This window comes from Perognathus longimembris, chromosome 13 (assembly GCF_023159225.1).
Source record: "Perognathus longimembris pacificus isolate PPM17 chromosome 13, ASM2315922v1, whole genome shotgun sequence".
Classification (NCBI taxonomy): Eukaryota; Metazoa; Chordata; class Mammalia; order Rodentia; family Heteromyidae; genus Perognathus; species Perognathus longimembris.
Genome location: NC_063173.1, coordinates 20,764,681 through 20,790,639, shown reverse-complemented (window position 1 = coordinate 20,790,639; position 25,959 = coordinate 20,764,681). Strand labels below are relative to the sequence as shown.

The window sequence follows — 25,959 nt, the reverse complement described above, 5'->3', positions numbered from 1 at the left end:
CTAAATTAAATGTCTGGGGACAAACTTTTAAGTATCATGAAGAGAATAATAAGGAATGTTTATATATTTTAATAAAATTGGAAAAACTTTAATTGACTCTTTCCTTTCTATAAGACAGTCTGTGATCTCTAGCCAAACAAAAACACAGAATAGTTGGGCCTGAGCACTGTCCCTGGCTTCTTTTTGTTCAAGGCTAGCACTCTACCTCTTGAGCCACAGCGCCACTTCCAGCTTTTTTCTATATATGTGGTGCTGATGAATCGAACCCAGGGCTTCATGTCTACAAGGCGAACACTTTACCACTAGGCCATATTCCCAGCCCCAAGAGTAAAGATATTAAACTCATATCTGGAGCCATCAGTTTGCAAAGGAGCATGACAAACTTAATGCCACTCTTGTTTTCTTTAATAAAAGACAACAAAAGAATTATTTAACAATTTGTCTACAACTACACTCAACTGACAAAGCAGAACTGGTTAAGAATCTTCAGAGCAGCAAAGATGTCCATGCTAAGAGGGTATCATCGTAAAAGACATTCTATTGCTAGAAAATGCTTCAAGGCAAAGATACAACTTTAAGAAAACATTTGATCCACTGATTTCTGTAACAAGTTACACAACATACACTCTAGTTTTCTTTATGCAAAGAGATGTTTTTCTTAGAGCAGACCAAGTCAGTATAAAGGAGTCAACCTTAAAAGAGTTCACCTTAGAAGGTCATTTTACACTCATTCCAACTCCAGCCTGTTCTTACTTGCCCCGTCAAAAGCTTGTCAATCTCTGTTACTAAAGAATAAAAACCTGTATTGAATCAGACTAATTATTACCTATATGTATATAAACAAACAGGTTACCAGTCATCCCAACACTCGGCTAGTCTGCTGGGGTTTTTTAGAAATCAGAAAATCCACCTCACTCTAACATATAACAATACTTTTAACAAGATGGGTTCATTTTGCTCATATAGCTCCCCTAAAGGATTGTGTAACTCAGACTAAAGTGAGGATGTAAGACGAATAAGGACACCTGGGGAAGACAAGAAAGGCGAGGGCTGCTTCCTGTCATCCTAACTACACTATCTTATGGATAATTTTTAGAGCATAAAAATGAATAAATACTGTAATAGAAATATAGGGATTCATTTATTACTTTTTGGTTTACAAAGGCACCCAATAAAGCTTCTATTTACTTCTTATAAAAGATTACTAGTTTACACTTGAAGCAAAAAAAAGGAAAGAAAACCACACAAAATGAAAAATCTTGAACCAGTTCCTACAAACACAAAGAAAGGGGAGAAATAAGATTTCTTTTCCTCCCTGATTTCAAGTTTTATTACACAGATTCAAAGAATGCTATTCTATGCCATCTTTAAGTTAAAGAGCGTGTTGCAATGCTTCTCTGCATTGAGATTTAGGACATGTTGTCAAATCAAATTTAAATGTAGTTACAAGGACATCAGTTTACAAATGCATATGCCAGAGTTAAGAGTAAATGGGGGTGGGAACCCAAATGTTTTAGAATATAACTTTATCAAATGGATTAAATGAAACAATTTTATAGGCTATCCTGTTATAGGCAGTCAAACAGAACTAAAAGTACGTCTGGAAAATGATATAGAATGAATTTCCAAAATCTTTGAATTAGACCTAAATCTACTTTGGATCTAACCTAAATCTGAAGTCTACATGGTGGGAATGAATAAGCCATATACCTTTTATACTAATTTTAGAAGTGTAAATTCCAGGATGATACAATTTATTCATTACCTTTCTTTTGCAACACAATTCTAAACAAACACAAAATTAGGGCATGGCCTCGGCACCCACCTGTAGCACTTCTATAGTTGAGATGACAAAAATCAACGAACAGTTTAGAGGATATACTCCCTATGTACTTCATGGGCCTGCCCAATGCAATGTGATTCTTTACCAAGACACAAAGACAATGCATCTGATGCTAGGTGGGGTTTTCTTGGCAGAAGTATAAAAATCATACAAATGTTGGCATGTTTCTAACATGTTATAGAATTCCACTTAGATGGAGTAGTCACTGTCTATATTAGGTGGGCCACCTTAAATCAATGGCATCTTCATTTAACCCATTTTACCCATTGTTATGGTCTCTCATACCTTTATACAAGGTATGGTCCTAGACCAGAGATTTTTTTTAGCATCTATCTGAAGAATACAGAGAATATATTTATATACATACTTTTAAAAAATAATGTTTTAAAGTTTTACTATGCAAAATCTGACTTTGGCTTCAACATGGAAGCATGGACGAAGGTGATTTCCTTTACATTTTGTTTTGTCACAATAGCAAAATAAATTTCTTATATGCTGCATTTAAATTGACAAAATTAAGATGTAAAGTTACATGTAACTTCTTGAACTGTGAACTGACTTCTTTGAACATATTTAAGATACATTGCTGATGATTTAAATACAGTACAACTTGATCAGCTTATTTAGAACAGTGTTATGCTGAACAATCCATTAAAAATGGTAAAACAGTAAGTAAACTACTATTATGATTTAAAGGGAATTATAATGTATTATTAAAATATACATCAACATTCTTGCTATTACTTGTTACTATAATGCATTTCTTCCTAACGCTATTATACTACATGCAGAGAAAATAAATGATATCTTTAAACTCATCGAATCATTTGCTACTTTATGTGGTAAATAAAGTCTTTAATTTTATACATTATGCAATATTTTATTTTTCTTGAAGGAATTCAGCTTTCAAGGTCAAAATTAGTATGTGTTTACACACATAAGGACATGTTATTATTAGCTGCAAATACATTCTTCCATAGTAATGCACTTTCAGATTTCATTTCAAAGACAGTACAAGCTTTCTGAAAGTTCTGTTAGAATTTATAAAGGTAGGAAAGCCCAAGCATGGTGAATCCTTCTCCACTCCCTCCTCCAACAAAAGTCTCCCAAAATCTTGGTTCAAAACATGAACACAATCTCACAGGACTAATCAAAATGTGGTGGAAAAAAATGTTCCTATATTTTACTAATACAGTTTTAGTGTATATATTTGATATGGACTCTTAAAAGCCATTTGATCCAGAATAACCTCTTTAGATTAATATATAGCCTTCTGATAACTGAAGCAACTGAGGATAATGATATGTACCCAACATGTAATCAGAAAAAGAAAAATGAGAAGATGTTGAACATGTTTGCCATGTTTGATACTATTCAATAACTTACAGGATAAAGAGAAAGCAGTTAAATATTGAAGAATCAAATTTCTACCGACTTAGCTAATATTCCTATCCTACTGCTTTCCATTGCACTGATCATTAGAATTATATGTTAAGGCATATTTAATATGTTCCAGGATTGCACAGTTATACTGGTCAGTATTGTATCCCCACTTTTGCCCTCACTCTTTACCTTTCTTCCCAGGGATTAAAATGCTAAGTTATGGTTTTAGTGGCTATTATAGATTTGAGCTGGCATACCACAGTGTGTTCACTAGATTTATGAGCATAAACATTAAAACGTTACATAAAATGTACCATAATTTACTTCACGCTCAATCTTAAGAAGGTTTAATGTCTTGACAAAAGGTGAGATGATGACTTTAAGTACATTTTACATTTTGTGCATTTAGACCACCATATGCATAGATGTTCTAATGCTAAATTCTTGGTCTTCAGTATCTCATAGTGCTGGATGCCCGGAAGTATGACAGAAACTTGTAACACAGACTAACCACAAAGTACCAGATGTTTCTTGCCATTTGTGATCTTGCAATAAAAATGCGCCAGATCAGAATCACAAGGATAGTATTGAAACCATAGCGTATGTTCCGCAACCTGAAAAGCAAACCAATAAATAAGCTCGACAGAATTTTCTAGAATACATTATTTTTGGATAGTAGTTAATGCTGTTTTAAACTTAATCATAGTTCAGAATCACACTGTAATATGAAACACAAAACCAAAACCAAAAGTACTTAAGTTGGAAAATTTACAAAATCCAGGCAAATCTATGTGTGATCTCAGCTGCAAACCATCAAATAATGCAGTACCTCTATGGTAAAGTCTTCTCAAAACTGTGTATTTGGAATACAAATTTATTCACTCAACAACTACTACTGGGTATCCTTGTGTACCCAGTAAAATGAGAGATAGCAAGGAACTGTAGGTAAACTAAGTGGTGGTGGCTCATGCCTATAATACTAGCTACTCAGGAGTCTGAAATCTGAGGATTAGGGCTGAAGGCCAGCCTATGCACTAAAATCCACCAGACTCTTATCTTTGATTAAGCAGCAAAAAGCCAGAAGTGGAGCTGTGGCTCAAGTGGTAGAGCACTAGCCTTGAGCAGAAAAGGCTAAGGGACAATGTCTAGGCCCAGAGATCTAGTCCCAGCACCAATGCACACACATTGAAGGAAGGAAAAGGAAGGAAGGAAGGAAGGAAGGAAGGAAGGAAGGAAGGAAGGAAGGAAGGAAGGAAGGAAGGAAGGAAGGAAGGAAGGAAGGAAGGAAGGAAGGAAGGAAGGAAGGGAGGAAGGAAGGAAGGGAGGAAAGAAGGAAGGAAAGAAGGGAGGGAGGGAGGGAGGGAGGCAATTGCAGGTAAAAAAGATGCATGCGTTGAATGTCTGGAGTTTACCATCTAAAAGGTCACTTTAGACTGTTTACAGTCACATGATAAAGCTACTGGTAAGTTCTCATTCAAGAGTAAAACATCATTTACTCTGCAAAGAGAAGCTTTCTGTTCTTTAAAACATTTAACCATGCTCAGGATTCTGAACTTGTTTTTTGTCTTTCTCAGGGATCAAACTCAGGGCCTCAAATACTTAAAGCATACCCCTAGTCCTTTTGCTTTCAGATTCTTTGTCAGAGATCTCAATGCTAACTCGGCCCTGGTTGGCCTCAAACTTTAATCCTTCTGTCTCTGCTCTTGAGCAGCTGAGATTATAAGCATGTATCACCACGTCTGGCATTTTAATTTTTTGAGACAGAGTCTCCCTATGTAGCACAAACTAGACTTGAATTGGCAATTCTTCTATCTCTACGCCTTGAATATTTGGATTATAGGCACATGCTATCATGCCCAGAAAACAACAACAATAGCAACAACAAAAATGCTCCTTTTGTAGTTTTGAGGATCAAAAATCAGAGCTTTACACATGCAAGGCAGGTGCTTTAGTAACATCTCTGGCCCTTTTGAATGGTTTGTGATGGTATTTGGAAGGAATACAAATCTTGAGATGCATAATAATGCTATATAATTCCATTACTTCAACCAGTAGTTCAAGATAGAACTATAATACAGAGAAACAGTGTAAAGAGCTCTGAATATTGGGTAAACAGTTTATTTTTGTCAACTAATACAATATAACCTTGGCAAACCAACTTTCCTAACCTAAATATCATCCATTTAAGATCCTCACATTAAAAAAAAATACAAAGAAACAACCATTAAAAAAACTTGCATCGCTGAATGGATTATCAGTGATTTTGAATTACTATTTTCTAGCTTATTTTATTTTAAATCAGTATGTACTACATCTATAAAGACACTAATGAAATTCAAACTGTTTTACAAGTAAAAAATTCTATGCTGAATGATGTAATGTTGCATCTTTTCCAAAGAATATTTAAGAGTTTTAAAATTATTTAAATAAATATCTTTTTCTTTTCAGCTAAATCAATACTGTCATCACTGCAATCCAAACAAAAGTGCTTTTCCTAAATGTAGATTACATCCCTTTTTTTTTTTTTTTTTTGCCAGTCCTGGGCCTTGGACTCAGGGCCTGAGCACTGTCCCTTGCTTCTTTTTGCTCAAGGCTAGCACTCTGCCACTTGAGCCACAGCGCCCCTTCTGGCCGTTTTCTATATAGGTGGTGCTGGGGAACCGAGGGCTTCATGTATACAAGGCAAGCACTCTTGCCACTAGGCCATATCCCCAGCCCCTAAATGTAGATTAATATTATTTATTCAGTATAAACATTCATCAAAAACAGTTGTGATACCTGACATGCAAGACAAGATGTAATAACAGTCATGTGAAACTTACTTGTTCAAATGTTTTCTAGCTGCAGGGAGGCCAGACATTTCTTCATTCAATACATATTTCTTAGTTCCCATGCAGTAGTTCTCTATATATTCTGCCCAATGTAATTGTCGTACATCAATATTGAAGGTCTACATTGACAAACAAAAAAAAATTACTTCCCTGACTAATTTTTTCTCATAACTTTTCAAAAATTCACTTTCTTGAAAGAAAATCCCAATAAATATTACAAAATGTTTACATGTTAATTTTCCTACTGTCCTATTACAGATCTATATATTCCATGCTATTTTATAAATGTATTGTATGTGTCTGCTTCTTTTTCATTTATAGCCTTGCCTCTCTTCCTATACTTCCTTGTGTATAATACAGATTATTTTTTCTACATAACACTTTTAACATCAAGAGAAAAAGTGTTATGAAAATTAGTTTACAATTTTAGATAAGAACTATTTGATCACCTGAATAAAACAGATAGGTCCAGAAATTTTATAGGAATAATAGTTCATGTCAAAAGAAGAAAACTATCTGAAATGAACCATACAACTTGAGGGGAAGGAAGGCTGGGAGGGAAAAAACTGGGAGAAAATGAGGAAGGGTGACACTGTTCAAAAAGTAGGATACTAACTACCTGACTTACATAACTGTAACCCTCTCTCTATACATCACCTTTACAATAAAAAGAGAGAGAGAACTATGCTCAGTACCACGGATCAATCATGCAGTCAAATGATTTGTTGAATGACATGATTATCAACTACGTACCATCATTTAAAGACAGCAAGTTCTAGGGGGGAAATGCTATTGTAAACAAAACATACATGAAATCAACAACACTGAGCTAAGAAAGAGATCTGAATATAGGAAATATTTATTCAAAAGACACATCTACCAAAGGCTGGGGATGTAGGCTAAAGGCAGAGTACTTGACTAGCACATCCAACACCTTGAGTTTCATTCCCTAGGTATGCTCTACCACATCCAACCCATGAGGTCTTTGTTTTCCCATCTACCTTAGTAGTGTAGGAATATATATACTTTTAGAATTGTTTTAATAGGTTACAGTATTTTTTATAAATTGATAATTTTTTATAAATTGATCATTTCACCTTTTCTTAGGTACTATTGTTACATATTTTAATTTTACATCTATATTGTTACATGCATATAATATTGTATATATGTAATATGCATTAGTTCTTTGTACATATGTATCACATGTTACATATTAGTTCTTTGAGCATATGTATCACATGTTTTAGGTAGAAATAAAATGATCATAAACAAGATCAGAGAGTCAAAACATTAGCAAATCTATAACTTAAATAAAAATGAAGGTACAATTTCTAATTACAAGGCTTTCGAGAATTAAAAAGCAATGCACATACTCAAGGTTGACAGTGATAATTACAGAGAGAACATGTTAAGTTTTAAATACCATTCAGAAGACTATGTTTGTACACATATAAAAATATCTAGGGTAACCTCAAGAGGCACACTCGCGTAGAGTTCAACTTCCAAATGGACAGAGTAATATGTATGACAGAGTAAAAATGTTTATTAGACAGTTTGAGGTATTTTTTCCCCTGAAGTCTCAGAATAAACAAGACATATGAAAAAAAAAACTCTAAAGATGTTGAAAGTTCTTTTGCCTTTGACACGTAAATACTTATAAGTTCTATGACAAAGTAATTCTTATCTTCTTACCAATAATTACAACTGAAGGTTTAATGAAAGATTAACAACTTTTTCATTGTGTAATAGCTGTAGAAAGTATTTCTCAGGTTGCTTGCTTAACTGATGTGCCACTTACACTCTAACAGAAAACACTTGCCTTTTTATCTTCGGGGTTTAGTTGATTCATCAACATATTGACATTATCAGTATTCCAAACCCAAGAATTACTTGTGAAATATTCAAGAAACACCATAGCTTTGTGAAGGCGAGTTATTGTTTTCATCATCCTGTATTGTAAGAAAAAGTGACAGATTTATATAGTGTACAATTAGGAAGAATCCCATCACCACCCAACATACCAGTTTCTCCCATGAAGACATTAACATTAAAATCATTGACACATAATTTATTTTGTGTACCCAAACAGCAGGGAATACGAATATTTCTGCATCCTGGGAGGTCATCTTATAAATCCAAAATGAAAAAAAAAATTGGAGAAGTAACAATAAATGAATTTAATACTGCCTAGAGTATGCTGACATTGGAATGAATTCTCAAAGGGTATGTGATACCTTTAAGATCAAATTATCTATATACTAAGAAAATAAATGGGTTCAATTAGCTTTTCCTTACTTTTTGTTCCTTAAACTACATTTTAGATCATCTGAATTTACAAATATTTCCCATGAGTTCATAACATATGTTGTATAATCTGAACAGATCACCATTACTAAAGCAAAGTATACAGAAATATTCGTTTGCCATTTAATCATCCCCATTTAAAAGGAAAAAGAAAAAAGAAACCTCTTTAACTCCAATGGGTGTCACTCTCAATTGGATGTGCTTTGAAATCAATGACTTGTGCTGACATTTTTCTGAAATAGGCTATTCACTCAGTTCCTACATCCCACCCAATGCCTTCTTTACAGAAATAAGAGATTATAAAAACTTTTTGGTTTTTTTTTTTAAGGGCAAGAAGCCTTAGTCTTTTTATCTATCATTCACTGTAAGTCACTGACATCATAACACAAATCCAAGCAGTGACATCAACACAACAGTGATTACCTATGGTTAAGTAGAGAGAGGATGGAAAAGGCTTTTGGAAACTATATACATTAAAACAAATAACAAAAGAACACCCAACTTCTGAAAACAGAAAAAATAATTTGTGAAGAAATATTTTTTAAAGAATTCTATTTACAATCCCATAGTAAGAATTAGCATTATATGTTGTCTAGACAGTCCTCAACTTAAGGTCTTTAGAAATAGGAAACATGGAAGAAAATTAGAAATAGGGCACATTATGAGCTAAGCAACTCTGACAATACATCAGTACATTTAGAAAGCAACTCTTAACTAGAATATTTTAAGAAAACAAGAAAATATGGACTCTGTAAAGACAAAATATTTCCTCAAATAAAGCAATTGTAAAATAAAACTTCCAGTAAACATGAAAAGAATGATCAAATATTAAAAACTAAATCTGGACAGGAAGAAAACATATAGATAGAAATTGGAAACCGGAAGCTGCTTTTTAAAGATTAGGCACATATTTGCAACTAAATTAATCTACACTACCAAAGCCAATATATATTATATTTGAATCCCATCACAAACACAGATTTTTTAACTCCTTTTTCACTGATAATTTTCACCTCTTATCTACCTATTGAGTGACAGACAAAATTACTCGAAATCAATCCAATGCAGTCATTCTGAGAGTAATTGCAATTACAAAATTTTGTAATTTATTGAAAGGATATCTGTTCATCTAAGAAATTTACCATATATTTTATAGGCAAAAAAAAATACTAGACTGAATATGCCAGGGCTAAAAAATAAACTTTCCTTTAGAGGAAGGCAAGATCTTACTGACCATCTTAACCATCTATTCTAGTTATAATAGAGATGCTGAATCAGCTAATTCTTTGTTGTGAGAAGTTACCTTGTACACTAAGTATGCTTCTAGCATTCATGGCCTCTATCCACCCCAAACAAGTAAAGGGGAGCCAGGAGCCACCCATCATTGTGATGATTTTTTTTTTTAAAGCTCCAAAATTGTCAATTGTCCTCAGTTGAGAACTATGTCATTAAAAAATATCAGATACAGAGAATTTAGGCTACAGAATTTAAGCTAGATAACCAAAGAACAAGGACATGAAAGTTTTATTTTTTCAACAGAGTTTATAACAGTGATGAAATATTATATGTATCTCAAGACTGACAAGTGCTAATTCTAGTATTTCAAAAGCTGTACTTTTCCATGCATCCTGATCACCAATATTAATCAAGAATCCATATGATAGGTGGGAACCAGTGTTTCATGCCTATAATCCTACTCAGAAGACTGAAACCTGGATGATTGCCATTTGAAGCCAGCCTAGGTAGAAAAGTCCGTAAAACTCTATTTCTAAAATAAACAACAAGAAGGCCAAGCTGGAGGTGTGGATCAAGTGGTAGAATGTCAGGAGCAAGCAAGCAAGTTAAAGGCAGAACATGATATCCAAATGCAAGCCCTGATACTGGCACACACAAAAAAAGGAAGGTTGGGTTTTGGCTCAAGAGGTAGAACCAGCTTAGCAATCTTAAGGCTCAGAATCCAAACCCTAGCACCACTTAAAAGATATGAACAAAATGGACATTAATTTAAGTAGAATGAGGTATTCTTTTTAAAGATCCTAATGTAAGATGTAAAGTTCACTACCTTGGATCAGCAAATATGTGACAAAAAATAAACATAAATCGTAAAAATTTCATATTTGAACATTTATAAAACTAAATAAAAAACTTTAAAAATTCCTTGCTGCTTGTAGACTATGTAATTCCAGGGGTCAACATGATCCTGCTTTCAGAAAGCTTTAGGACAAACCTCAGGCAAGGTATTTTTTACTTGTCATTTTCTATTTGAGGATGTGTTTCATTTCCAAAGGTAACTATGGTTTTATCTCTTATCCTACATGCTCACCTATCTTGTCAGGTAGGCAACTGTCTCATTAAGAGTGGAAGGTAATATATCCATTGGAATGAAGCAAAAGTGACACTGACACTTCTGAGGTTTGGTCAGAAAAGCTGATAGGAGTTTTCTGCCTTACTCACTGGAATACTCACCCTTGAAGACTTCAGTCACCATGTATGCTGTCCAATTCCCCCTGCGGCTGCCATGCTGTGAGAAAGCTCAAGCTAGTCCATGTGAAGACAACACACATGGAAAACACTCTCAGACTACATGAAGAAAGAAAGCTGCCTGGCCACCCAAGCTGCTTTGTACTTTTCTTCTCCTTTACCAATCTATCCATAGCTCACCTGCTCCAGTTTCTATATAACTATATCCACTTACTAGATCCTCAGCAAGAATCACTTAGCCAAATCTTTCTCAAGTTCCTGACCCAAAAAATTATGACACATTAACACTGTTGTTTTAAGACACTATGGTTGGGATGATTTGTCAAGTAGTAAACAGTAACAGACCTTAGTACTAGGGATGAGAGGGATGTTTACAAAAGAAATCTAAAATGAGAGTACTAGCTCAAATTGTGTACGGTCCTTGCGTAGCTCATTTTTAAAATATGAAAAGTATTAGTGAAAATTTTACGGGGCTTTGAGAAAGCTGGTGGTGAAGGCTTCAAGTGTAAACAGGACAGGGGCTATGGTTCAGTGGGAGTGCTTGTCTAGCATAAAGCACTGAGTTCCATCTTCAGCAATACATACAACACACACACAGAAAATATTGTTAGAAATTGGGAGAAAAACCCAAATTGTCACCTATGGTAAAATGGTAGATAGTAGAAACCGTATTTATAAAACTTTATCTAGTCAAGGGCTGGGGATATAGCCTAGTGGCAAGAGTGCCTGCCTCGGATACACGAGGCCCTAGGTTCGATTCCCCAGCACCACATATACAGAAAACGGCCAGAAGCGGCGCTGTGGCTCAAGTGGCAGAGTGCTAGCCTTGAGCGGGAAGAAGCCAGGGACGGTGCTCCGGCCCTGAGTCCAAGGCCCAGGACTGGCCAAAAAAAAAAAAAAAAACTTTATCTAGTCAAGATATCCTGATGTAGGGGCTGGGGATATAGCCTAGTGGCAAGAGTGCCTGCCTCGGATACACGAGGCCCTAGGTTCGATTCCCCAGCACCACATATACAGAAAACGGCCAGAAGTGGCGCTGTGGCTCAAGTGGCAGAGTGCTAGCCTTGAGCGGGAAGAAGCCAGGGACAGTGCTCAGGCCCTGAGTCCAAGGCCCAGGACTGGCCAAAAAAAAAAAAGATATCCTGATGTAACACAAATGCTCTTTAAAAATGAACTATCTGTTTGCATGTATGTGTTTAATTTAGATTTAACTTCAGGAAATTTTGAGGAAGTGTAAAATGCCAGCCAGGAATTCCTTAAAAACGGTTCTGAGGGGCTGGGGATATGGCCTAGTGGCAAGAGTGCTTGCCTCGTATACATGAGGCCCTAGGTTCAATTCCCCAGCACCACATATACAGGAAATGGCCAGAAGTGGCGCTGTGGCTCAAGTGGCAGAGTGCTAGCCTTGAGCAAAAAGAAGCCAGGAACAGTGCTCAGGCCCTGAGTCCAAGCCCAGGACTGGCCAAAACAAAACAACAACAACAACAAAAAACGGTTCTGAAAAGAGTTTGTGCACTTGGTGGCACATGTGTACATACACTTGTTCACATATCCTGAGCTTTCTGCTGGCAATGGTGCATTGGGATGATGCAGATAAGTGGAGTTGCAATGCTTGGTGGTGCTAAACAGCAGAAGCATAGTTCACTTCATCACTTCATGGGGCTTCGTGGAGATAAATATGTGAAAATACCAAAGAATTGCCCAGATTCTCACTTGGAAAAATTACTCTTTTTCCTTGTGGACTGCATCACTGACACTACTCTTGACACCATCAGTCAATTTGCCAAGATTGTACAGGAAAGAGTCAGTCAGTAAACTAACCTCCCGGGAGAATGATAGAAGCAATGGACTTGTCACAAAGCATATTGAAGGGCCATTGACCCATTGTCAGGTCAGTACTGAGCTATTACCAAATATGTTGGTACTAAAAGTAACAGATAAAATGTTCAAAAATTTTTATTCATTTGGAATTCAGAAAGTCTAGGCTATATCACATCAATTATTCAATATGTAAAGTTCCAAGCAGGAAGGGAGGGAGGAGTTTCTGAGCACAAATCAAATTCAATGTGAGAATGTAAGATTCTTTAAGATTTAGGATGACTAAAAGTCAGTTCCTCATAGAAACTTTCAGACAAATGGTTATTCCTAGATTGTAAAAGCACACAGCACAGCAATCCAGGCTCACACCTATAATCCTAGCTACTCCAGGAGCCTGAGATCTGGGATCGTAGTTCAAAGCCAGACAGGCAGGAAAGACTCTTATCTCCAATAAACTATTCAAAAAAAGCTGGAAGTGGTGCTGTGGCTCAAGTGGTAGAGCACTAGCCTTGAGCACAAAGAAGCTCAAGGTTAACACCCAGGCCATGAGTTCAAGCCCCAGGACTGGCAAAAACAATTTTTTTTTAGAATAATACAGTATCTCTATTTGAAATACAGGATCTAAAGAGGCAAGCATTTAAGATCTAAAGGTGCTTTCCCATAGCACACAAGTTGAAGACACAAGATGAAGAAATGTTCTCAAAGACATCTGTGGATACGGCCTGGTTTATGGGATGGATTGCTTTAAAATAGATACACTAGAAACTCACATAAGTTTCAAAGCAACAAAATCAAGTTACATGCAAAGCAGAAGTGTACAAAAATAAAAAGTCTATCAGAAGTCAGCAAATCAGTGTCTATATATGACAGCCTACCATCTGTTTTGATAAAGTTTTACTGGAACACTATCATGCTCACCATTTACATATTGTGCATGGATGGCTGCTTTCATTTTTAACAGCAGAGTTGAGTACTAGTAACAGAAACAATATGACCATAAAGGCTAAAATATTTACTACACAGACTTTTACAAAAATAAACATAAAAACTTTACTGGCCCCAGCCCTGGACTCCAACCTTTTTATGTCAGGAATCAAAGTACCCTACTTGGTTTTACACACAGACCATGTTCTTTGAATAGGAAGGGGAAAAAAGTAAATGGGAAAGAGCCAAGAGCCTTTAGAAACCCAGTGAGTAGAAGCCCCATTCTAGAAATTCAGACTGGAATTTACAACTGCTATGGATCAGTGTTTACTGTGTGCCTCACATTTTCTTCTTGCAACAACACTGTCTGGTGCCAATTACCTTTCATCATATGTAGAGCATTTGGACAGCTGCTAACTTACTTTGACTTCACAGGTTTTCCAATTAATACTTGGAAACTATATCTGTAATACCATCCTAAACAGCTTTATTTTCATCTGGATCTAACTTAAATACCAAAATCCTGGCTTCAAGCTGACGCTGCAGGTATGTTAGGTGGAGAAGCAACTGTATTTTCCAAATGGGAGAAATATGAATTCTGTGGGACAGACAGAAGGTTGATTGTAGTTGAATGCAGCCTCCAATAATGTCTGAAATTACATTACCTGCTCATTTAAAACATGACCTCATCTGTTCTTTATATCCTCTTCCCCGAAATCTACGATTTGTAATGTACTTACAACTAAAAAATGATGCAAAAATGAAAACACATGACTTTCTTAAGTAGGTCAGAAGAATCAGTGTCGTTTTTACTTTACTTACTGAAAGCACCCCTCCCCCTGATCCCTATTGAAGCCTTCTGCTACCATTAAAGACATTTATTTCCCTTAAAGCTACCACTAGGCTTTGCAGAGAGCCTACAGGGGGATAATCCTGACACAACATGAGGAAACAAATACATGAAAGACCCCAAACCAAACCACCCAGCTGATTCCTTTCCAAATTCCCAAGAAATAAATTTGAAATAGTAATAAGATGACCATTATGATTTTAAGGACTAAGGTTGAGATCATTTGTTATGTAGGACTATTGACTCTGACTCATTTAGTAGACTGGCTATTTTTTTCTTTTTAATATATGGACAAGCTTTCTCTGCAAAGCATTGTGTAAGTTAATCTATCTTACTTGTTTGAACCAGTTTTGACTTTTGTTTTATACTGTAACTTTATTAATATAAAGACTACACATTGCTATAATTCACTAACCTTCATCTGATTGTTAGCTATAAACAATGCTACCAATGAAAAATATTGTATTTTCCAGATCATTGTAGAAAAATTTGATCATACTTTCTTTAAAGCTATTTGATTCAATATATGTCACATATTTTAATCATTAACATATAGGGTTAGGGACATCATGAACAAGTGAATCCACAAAATATCCCTACAGTTAACTCAAACCCTAACATACTGTAAGTGGCAGATATCTCACTTCTGTTTTGTGAGTTGTTGATAAAAGTTTTGTAAGCAGCATCTTTATACATACTCAAATCCTGAACTCTCCAGTTAAAGGCAACACTGTAATTCCAATGTAATTATAAAAATAAACATTTTTTGTAGTAAGTTTTTCCTATAATTGTGTGATTAAAACAGCAGAACTTTTGTGTGAGGCTCCAATAGAAAAAAAGGGGAAAAATGAAATAACTATTACAACAATAAGAAAATAAGTTTTCTGTTTAGCTTTTTTTTTCTAACTATGCCATTCCCAATCTGGAGAATTAGTCAAAAACTGTAATTACCATATTATAAGCTGAATAGGCACCTACAATATTTTAAGTAAGTTAATCTAGAACCATCCTTTTTGTCATATAAAACTGTACCATCCACTTAAAGCATAACAGTTTACCCTTAATCCCCTGTAAAAACTCATCTCTAGATTTTTAAGGAGAGGAAAAAGGCTCAATTTCAGCTTATAATAACAGTGACAACCCTGATGAAGGATATTTCTTATTTTCATGGGATTTTGGAGAAATTAATGACTCAACAAATTCAGATCCATAATTAGTCTCCCCAAATATCTCCAATTTCTAAGAAATGTCCTAACATCCTGGTTGTAATTGTGATTAATCAGGTTAGTAATGCTACAGGTAAAGCTCATGCTAGCGACATTTTGTCTCTCCAGCAAGCTTCTACCACCTTACCAATACATAGGGTATTTACTGCTATTCTTCTTACCACGGTTTCTGACCTGTCAACCTGAGTGCAAGATCGAGCAATAATGCAGGTACTGTATGTCTGACACCCTTCCAATAATGAAGCAATAGGTTGTTGGAATACAACTTAACATTGGGGTGCCTGAACACTTGGTTTAAAGGATTCATCTTGAAGAAATAGTTTAGATAATAGCCTGTAGGAAAAATAAGCGTCACAGCACTTTGAATATTATTCATTATTCTGAAAAAGCACCTAAAGTTAAACCTAGAATTCAAACACATGACAACAGTTTATCATCCAAACTTTAGAATAAATTAGAGTGACTTACAACACTACCTTTGCTTTCCTGACAAAGCCTTAAATTCAAGTCTTCTCATTCACAAAAGGCCATTAAGCCTTATCATAAGCATAAACAGATACAGAGTTAATATGCATTTTAGTGGAAGCATGGTTGTTTTAACAGTCAGAGGAACAGATAAGACAGAGCTAGTCACCATTACCTTGGGCTTCTTCCAGTCATCCTGAGGTAGATATCATACAGGAATGCTGGGGCCTTATGGCTTACAGCAATCCAGTAATGATATAAAAGGTGATTGGAGGTTAGATTTACATTGGGCCGTCTGAAGGCCTGTTCGAGAGGATTCCTCTTGAAAGTGGAAATTACATGGTATTCTGGGGAAGAAAAGTTGTGTAACAGCTTTGATAATAACCATGTAATCAAGTTTTGAAAGAGAAAAAGTCATGTTCTTACATTGCAAAGTATTTTCACAAAAGATGCCAGTTGCATTTTAAAAAATAAACTTTCCTACTCTCTGTTGTAGCTACAATATGGGTATTTGTTGCTGACTCAAGAAGTCTTTGAACTGCTGCCATTTTAATTTGTTGAGTGAATTTTTTCTAAAATTCATTCTTAAAAAAATCTTTTTAATATTTTGCCTATGTCAGTTTACAACATCACTCTCTATATTTCACTTCTCATGGTAGCTTCTTTCTTTCTGTTCCTCTTTCCAGATTCTTATTACTTTACTTACTTAAAAAGAAAAGGAAATTACCATCCTTTGCTTCTGAATGATTAAGTTGCTCAAATTTGCATACATCAAACAAACTTAAAACAACCCAAAATTAAACTGCTATAATTTATTCATGTTATTCAATGCCAACGCAAACAAACCTGGTATCTTCTATGGTAGTACTTTAATGGACACATATATTGAGATATTGTCTAAAAAATAATACTGAATTTGATTTTTCACAAAACTTTACAACGTAAACTCAAAGTATTTTAATATTCTTGAAATAATATTACTTAAAATAGTATAAAAGCATGCTTTTCTTTTTCTGATATGCTCTAATGGTTAAAAATGCCATGGGAAAACCCTAGGAAAAATGTTATTTACTTTTAAGAAAGCTGTGCGTGGTGTCCCATGCAACTAATCTCAACACTTTGGAGGCACAGGTGGGAAGATGCCAAATTTGAGGCCAGCTCAAGCTACATGGCAAATTCCAGGCCAGCTTGAGCTACAAAGTTAGGCCTTGTCTCAAAAAAAACCCATAGGCTAAGGATGTAGCTCAGTGCGGCTTTCCAATCATGTACATGCCTTGGGTTCAATTCCCAGCATCATTTTCAGTTTGAAATCAAAATTTTCTGAAGGGATAACAAAAGTTATCCAATTAGAAGTAAAACAAGAACTAAATAAGTTACTAAATAATTGATTTAGCACTGACAATAATTACTAAATCAATGTTATAAATACATTTCACTTTAAATTTGAGTCATCACCCAACGATTAAAAATGGTTCTATTGAATACTCTTAAATTATATTATTTTTATTTCAGAACAAGTTAACATATACACACTACTGATGTGGATCTGTGAGTCTAAATAGTTTAATAAATGTCACCAGAATAAATTCTGGAAAAATGTATCCCACTTCCTAACTCCTCCATTTATAACTTTGGGGACCCTTTGATATACAAACTCCCGTAGATGGAAATAATATCGCCCATAACTTGACACAATAAAGTTTCAGGGCACTCATGAGGGAGAATAAAGTATTGTTCCCATGCCATAGATAATCTATGAGGGTTGCTGCAGATGGCAAAAGGGCATTGTGGATGGAAATATAGAATAAAATATAGGATATTTTTACACTTGTGAAATATTATGAAGGATCTACCACAAAGCAGTACTAGTTGCTTATTACTACTTCTAAACTTGCAATTACAATTAAAACAAAGGGTAATTCAGTGGCCTAAATGCCTCATGGGTATTCTAATACTAAAAACTCAGTGACCATTTTAAATTGTTTAAGATACATTCTAACATTCAAAAACAGATAAAATCATACCAACTTCACCCCAGTGGAAAGGATTAGTGCTGCCTGTTGTGCAATTATACACCATAATGTTTCTTGGTCTGCAAAAACAAAGATGAAAGTAATGGAACATAGGAAGAAGACAAACTTGTCCAATCTAAATCTTACATAATATTAAAGTAGGAAGACACAAGGATGATGGGTACCTTTTCACTATTATGTAAAAAATTATCCTTTAAGGATTAGTTTTGTTTGATGACTAGAACTGCCCTCTTTTCCCCTAAAAACTATAAATGCAGACTTTTTCCTTCTCACATTTTTTCTTCCTTGCATTATTAGTAGTAGTGTCTGGTTTATTTTTAAGTGAGAAAAATAATAAATCAGCTTTTCCTGTTTCATTTTCATCATAGACTAAGCTCCTTTTTACCAAAAAGAAATATTCATAGAATCAGTTTCCTCCTAATTAATTATTTACTGACTTCAAAAATAAGGTCAGTTTAAGTTAATGGGAAACAAAGTTTAGTTATTACTTCAAGCGCTACTACTACCTCTTAAAAGGATTTTTATGGGATGACTAAGGATCATGATTATTAAAGCTTCTCTAGTGGATACTGCCTGATACATGTACAACATTCTCTATGAATTTCAGTTCTTTATAAATGTCAAATTTATACTACATTTTTGTTTGGATTAAAAATTATCACCCTTGGTGAGAACTTATTTTTCATTTTTAATTCTAATAAACTGTGAATTCTTTCTGATAGTTTGTGAAATTTAAGATTAATTCATTATTATTGAAGGTTGACTTGCTATTATTGCCTGTGATGTACCAACCTGTACAGTTGGCAGTGATATTGCCTAGAATTATATAACTGTATGGGACTATCAGGACTAAGAGGTTAATAAACATTAGTAGCTTCTTTTTCCCTTCTCAGTTACTATATATTTAATAAGCGACATTGTCACTTCGTATACCTATTAACTCCGGAATACCAGGCTGCCGCAAGACTCGTGTTGACAACTACATCTACAGGAACAAGATCTGCAAGGGCATTGTTGGAGGCACGCATTGTTCGAAGAATTCCTTTCCCTGCCTTTGTTGAAATTAAAAACAACACCTTAAGATATATAAGCCAAAGTGTGTGTGTGTATATATATATATACATATATACACACACAAATAAAGATAAACAAATATCAAATAAATCATGAAGTTTACTTACCGCAATAAAGAGACCACTTGGTCCATTAAAGTTATCAATCCATCCCTAATGCCAAAAATTGAAAAAAAAGGGGGGACTTAGAATTACTATAAACCTAGATTTATTGTTTGAAATTCAAAACTTCAAATATCACTTAATTTTCTTCCAAAAAATCTAGATGTAGTCCATAACATTGCTTCTAGTCACAAATAGAAGTAGTTTACCTTTGTGATTATAAATGATTAAATAAGGGATTACCTACTCTTTCCTAACTACAAAGAGAATTTCAAAAGGACTATATACTATCAATGACCTTTGCTAAATTAAGCTTATATAAATTCTGTTTTATGCTCCTTACTAATGCAGTACCCTGACCAGGGGAAAAATCACAGTAAGCCCTCCCCAAACTTGCTGAATAAAAGAGGAAACAGAATTATCAAAGCAACAAGAAATGCTACCACTTACGATTGTTATACATACCTAAGTATTTCCTAAATCTATTTATGTATTCAGTTGTTTCTACTTTCTTTAATGTAGGAATCAACAAATACTTATAACATCATCTTATTTCTTCTCAATAGTAAGTTATCAAAAATAATCTCTTTCATCTCTCTTGGCATTTTGATCATGACACAGAGGTCTACCTCTTAGAGGACTTACCTCTTTTTGGTAATAAAAGGCACATGAATTCATGGTCTCTGCTACTTAGGACATCCCAATTTTTAAAATTTATCTTTAAAATGTTGCTCTATAAAAGTACCAATAAGACCATGTCTTCCTATATAAGCTTTCCATAGTAAGCCACCTTCAGCAGTAGCTCTCTGAAATCAAACCACCAGACTTTTTTATTCAGTTATGATTTAAAGTTTCAATCCCAATTATTTAAAGGTTTTTAATAACTTACTGGAAAAGGTTCTTTCCAACTGGCACCAACAATCGACGGCCTTACAATTGCCACATTTAGCTTTGCTCCTTCTTGTTGTACAACATATTCTGCTAATGCTTTTGTATATATGTATGTATTAGGTCTGTCTCCTATCAATTTTGGTGTGATATCATTTACTAGGCCATCATCCATCCATCTAGTGAACAAAAAAATTGCATACAAAGTTGGAGAAAACAAGGGAGGGGTAACAATGTTCAATAAGAAATGTACTCATTACCTTACTTATATAACTGTAACCTTTCTGACATCACCCTTACAATAAAGTTAAAGTAGAAAAATTGCATACAAAAGTATTTCCAGACGTTCTTATTACAGAATGAATAAACACTTCAATGAACTTTCATGTCCAAAAACATCTGTTGCTCTAACTCAATGATTTAATGGTAACTTTCACTACCTTTAAATATAGAAGGTAGTTTCATTAAGCATCAATTTACAGATATTTCTTCCACAAATCCTTATCTGCAACTTCAACATACAAAAACATCTGAAAATAGTTCTTTCATAAATCATATGGTAATGTCAAAACCTTATTTTAACTGATTTATGGCCAGTTAAAACACCATTTAGCTCAAGTGTTCATAAACTCCTTATGTGTTTGAACAGACATGGTACCCCATACTAAAGTGAAGTTATTTCATATTGTGTATTTCAAATTTACATATTACAGAGTATATAAGTTTCCTTTACAAAGTTGAAATACATCTCAAAATATATCTTGCCTAAATATTTCAAATTAGGGATTTTAGATTTGTAGATAACCACTTAACAAAAGTAACATGCTAATGATGTACATTTACAATCAATATTTATAGTTAGTATAAAAGGTCTAATGATCTACAAAGTAATCTACTGAAATTGCATATCCTCACAAGTGAGACTTAACTAATAGCATAAACAAGAACAAAAACATTAATTAAAGGGAGAAAGCTATTCAATTAAGGAAAAATTCTACAAGAAAGAAGTTTTGCAAAGGTGAATAGTTGAAAGGTGGATAAATAACTTTGAGGAAGATTTTGGTCAGTAAATATTATCACTAGAGTTTATAGAGCAAATCTATGAGTTACCCAAGGTTATCTTTTAGTTAGATAGATTCTTGTAAGCAAGACATGAAGGAACCAAGATTTAGGTTACAGCTCTTTTTCATTTCCTTACATGTTTGCATATGCCAAGAAAAAGCCATATGCATCCATTAATGTCCACACTAACTTTCTCCCAGAGATGGTAAACACTCTGTCTACTAACCTGTGAGGAAAATGAAGTATATATTTGGGACCATCTGAGAAATAGTCATAAAATAGGAGCCAGAGAATTGCTAAAAAGAATTTTCAGTAATCTCAATTGTTTTTATAATCTGCCTCTTCATAATGATTAACAGGAAAGTCTTCTTTAATTTTTTTAAAGGACTTGTGTGCTTATTTCAAGAAAGCAGAGGTAGGTTCAAAAGTGAATAGAATGTCTGAGAACAAAGGAACCTAAGGAGAGACAGAATAAGAGGAAAAACATCCCATGCAGAGATATAAAGATTAACAAATATGTGAAGATATAAAGAATGCCGGAATATTTTATAATTGTAGCTGATACAAAAGACCTCTTTTTTCTTTTTTCCTTTCTTTCTTCATTTTTTTCCCTTCTAATGTTGTTTGTTTCATTTGGAAAGAAAGCAAATGAAAACTAGGGCCATGGTATATGCATACTTCATTTAACCCCCATTTGTCAAATAGCATATATATAGTAATTGCTGAAAAGGAAGATGTATTCAACACTATACAGTAGGGACAATGAATTAACCTCTAAGGACTTGAATGAAGTACTGTAACTCTTTTTCCCTAATAATTAACAACCTCTCTATAGATAGTGAAGTGGTACTATAATCAATTAGAACCTTGCTATTAAATTCTTGGTCTCCATAAGAAAGCATGAACCTGCTGATCTAGAAAATTAAACCCCTAAAATCATGAAAATGATTCCTTGTACAAAATAAAAGCCTACACTGACTTCTCCAGAAAACAGATATAAATCTATACACTAAGAAAACAGGTTAACAATAACTTATTAAATAAAGGAAGATATAAATTGTAATTGCCTGGGTGCATACATGTGTGTATCTGTGAGGGTTGAAGAAAAGAATTAAAAACAAATAGGCTTGGTTCCAAAGTCTAAAACAATGATATAAATTGCAAAGCAAACATACTCTAAAGAATCAATCAGCTTCTTGGGATCTACAGGGGGTGGATAGACTACTTCATCAATATGCTTCCGATTGCAGTAGGCATATGCTGTTGACACATGCATGAATACTTCCAGATTCTTCATTTGTTGTGCAAGGAGAATAAGCTGTCGTGTAGCAATCACATTTAACTGAACAGCATCTCTATAAAAGAAAGTGACAATGAAATATTGAAAACCTATTCTAATACTGTTTAACAATCTTATTTTCATTAAGATAGAAAGAAAGGGATGTTTGTATCCTCCACCTGCTACTTTTGGAGCAGTCTGGGCTTTGAATTTAGAGCCTTGTGTTTGTGAGGCAAGTGCTCTACCAGTGGAGCCACACCTCCAGTTTTGCTTTTAGAGCTTCTTTTTCAAATAGGGTCTTACACATTTGCAGGAGGCTGTCTGCATAGTTGGTATTAGATATACACCACCATTCTTACTTTACTGAGAATGTGATCTTTCTATTACATAAGCTGGCCTCAAACTGTGATTCCCCTACTTCCTCCTCTCAAGTAGTTGCGTTCATAGGTAGGCAGGTTTTTGATTCTTTACAACTTACCCTTTACCTCTAGCTTTGTGTTTTGTGTATTTTACCTCAAAATAAGTACATTCATTCTACTGGTCATGCATAAAAACAAATTTTCTGATTATAAAATAAACTGCACTGTAGGAATTAGAAAACACAAGCTGTGCACTAGTGGCTTCTATCTATAATACTTAGGAGGCAGAGGCCTGGAAGATGATGGTTCAAAGCTAACCTGGGCAGAAAAGTCTGCTAGGCTCTATCTCCAATTAGGCAACAAAACTGTGGCCTAGATGTGACCCAAGAAGTGCAGTGTCAGCCATGAGCAAGATAGTTGAGAGAAAGCATAAGGCTTTGAGTTCAAGCCTTGGTACTGGCTCAAACAAAACTTTCTCTCTCTCTTCCTTCCTCTCTCTCTCTCTCTCTCTCTCTCTCTCTCTCTCTCCATATATATGTATGTATGTATCTACCCATATCTACAGCTACATATCTACACATATATCTCTTTAGCTATGTATCTAATTAGAGCTAGGTTATTAGCTATATTAGCTATTTCTCTGTATATATACACTTACATTTACATAGTTTGTCTTTAGCTTTTATGTTTACATTCTGAAATCACACTGCATTTCTTACACATCAATAAATCTGTTAAGACAGTATATATAAGACTCCAAAATGATCTATACATTCCCTTCTCAGAATTCATGTAAATTCTACAAAAGCAACATATACTCAGAAAAGTATCCAATGAAGCATTCTACAAATAACAAAAGCAAAGTTCAATATTCATTATGAATGGACTGGCTCTATAAAGAAGACAAGTATTCAAATAATTCTATAAAAACTATGGAAACTATGAAAGCTTTTATGACTAATACAAAAAAAGCATATACTGTGATATAAATCAGTATTATGAAGAAAGTTCTAGAATCAGATTGGGTTCAAATGCTGGCATGGTTGACCTAAGAGCTAAGGTATAAAGCTACTCAATCACTTAGAGCCTCAGTTTCCTTACCTGTAAATGGGAACAATAATGGACTCTACCTACAAGACTTACAGGGGCTGGCCTTGATGGCTCATGCCTATAATCCCAGCTACTTGGAAAATAAATATGCGAACTGCAGTTTGAGACCAGCCCTGGCAAAAGTCAATGAGACCTTACCCCACAAAGAACAAGCCAAATATTGTGGTTCCTGTCTATAATCAGCTACAGGAAAGGTATGTAGAAGGATTGAGGAGGAGGTCTAAAGCTGGCTCTCAGGCAAAAGTACAAAAGCCCATCTGAAAAAAACAAAAAAAAAAAACCTAAAGCAAAAGGTGGGGGAGGGGTGGGGGGTGGTGGAGGCAGAAGCCAAGTGGTTGAACATTTATCTAGCTAGGAAGTGCAAGTTTCCAGATCAAGCCCCAGCAATACTGGAGGGGAAAAAAAAAGGTCTCCAAACAAGGAGTCAATGAATACTAAGATAAAGAGAGTGAGTAATTTTGTTTCCTATTTTGTAATGGTTGATCAAGAGACCTTTCACACCACATGGTGACTAGAGTTGCTGATACTGTATCACAGAAAATCATTAAAGCAGATTTAAAGTTGTTTACAACAATTCCATGTATTTCAAAACATGTCATACATAATAAACATACCATTTTATTAACTAAAAATTAATAAAATGGGGATAAAGGATGAAATACTCAATACAAATGATAAAACTAGAAGACTACTACATTCCTGATAACACTATAAACTGGTATCACTCATCTAAAAGGCACTGTGAAAAAGACCAAATTACAGAAATGCTATGTATATATTTAACCTAATTTTCAAAGGAAAAACTTACTTTGACTAATTTTTCAAAAAAAAAGAAATAAAAATTTAATACATTCATTATATAAAGTAAAAGTTACACAAACTGTCATATCAATGACACAATACCATGTTATTAAAATACTCAAATTATATGCATTAAAAATTCTAAATACAGAAGTTGTTTCTATATTAAACTTAAAAAGAAAAATTAGAAAACTTATGTTCACTGTTAGGTTAAAAACAATATACATTCTTACAGAGATCAAAAGGACGTTTTTACAAAAACCGAAAATAAGCTTTGAATACTTTTCTCCAATGCTTGTATTATCAATATTTAGACAGGAAAAAAACTATTCTTTTGAAAGGCCAGGATATGGCAGATAGAATCTAGCTCATCTGACTTTATAGCAGTGCTTTGATGTCTATTTTGTTTGCAAAACAATGGGAATGGGAGGATACTGTTTGGGAATAGGTATACTGAGAATATTTTGTTACAAGTTCCCTAGAACAGGACAGTGAGTTCTGGGTCACCAGAAACAAGGAGTAACTCATGAGAAGTTTAAAAACAAAACAAAACACATATACACATGCATGCTCATGCACACACACAGGCATACACACACACACAGCCACACACAGACATACACACACACAGATCTCCTGTACCTTTCTTTTTCTTTTAATATTATCTAAGGTACTATTAAAAAAATCACTAGAAGAAAAATTTTAATGAAATTGAAGGGGAGAACTTAAAATCATGTGTGTACTTTCTTTTCCCTACCTTATCTCAATGAGTTGGGGTGGGTGGGGGGTTGAGCTACCTACAGGAGAATTAGGCAATGTGCTGTTTTCTTTTGTATCTGCAGCAATAGGGATAGAGTAATGCAAAGTTCACAGGGGATACTGTATTACTTGTCTTGAGGATGGTGACAGTGTTTCTGGGTCATTTGAAAAGAAAGAACCACTTGAGACACATCCACCTGTGCCTTGCTTCCCTCCACCTCATTTGTACCTGACAGCCCAAATCTGAAGCCACCTTTGTACCCACAAAAGTTAATACCTATACCCAGTTAACCTAGTCCATTTTACAAGTCAACTCTTAGATTCTTGTTAGATCAAAAAGTATTTGGTACTGAACAAAATTAATA

The 25,959-nt window shown here is 34.6% G+C and overlaps 1 protein-coding gene across 4 annotated transcripts in view; it reads right to left on the bottom strand.

The window, feature by feature from the left end:
• Nucleotides 1-658: 658 nt before the first annotated feature.
• Nucleotides 659-25,959, bottom strand: part of Far1 (fatty acyl-CoA reductase 1) — a 51,901-nt gene continuing 26,600 nt past the window's right edge. For 3 of the 4 annotated variants that reach the window (XM_048361659.1, XM_048361657.1, XM_048361660.1), the window contains 9 exons: nt 22,462-22,641; nt 20,226-20,403; nt 19,343-19,387; nt 19,095-19,213; nt 18,153-18,220; nt 16,304-16,475; nt 7,880-8,009; nt 6,049-6,176; nt 659-3,840 (listed from right to left, as the gene is read on the bottom strand). In XM_048361659.1, the coding sequence (XP_048217616.1) occupies nt 3,678-3,840; nt 6,049-6,176; nt 7,880-8,009; nt 16,304-16,475; nt 18,153-18,220; nt 19,095-19,213; nt 19,343-19,387; nt 20,226-20,403; nt 22,462-22,641 (1,183 nt within the window). In that variant the 3' untranslated portion in view covers nt 659-3,677. Of the gene's footprint in view, nt 3,841-6,048; nt 6,177-7,879; nt 8,010-15,824; nt 15,997-16,303; nt 16,476-18,152; nt 18,221-19,094; nt 19,214-19,342; nt 19,388-20,225; nt 20,404-22,461; nt 22,642-25,959 lie in introns of all 4 variants that reach the window. The other variant, XM_048361658.1, reaches the window with a different exon arrangement.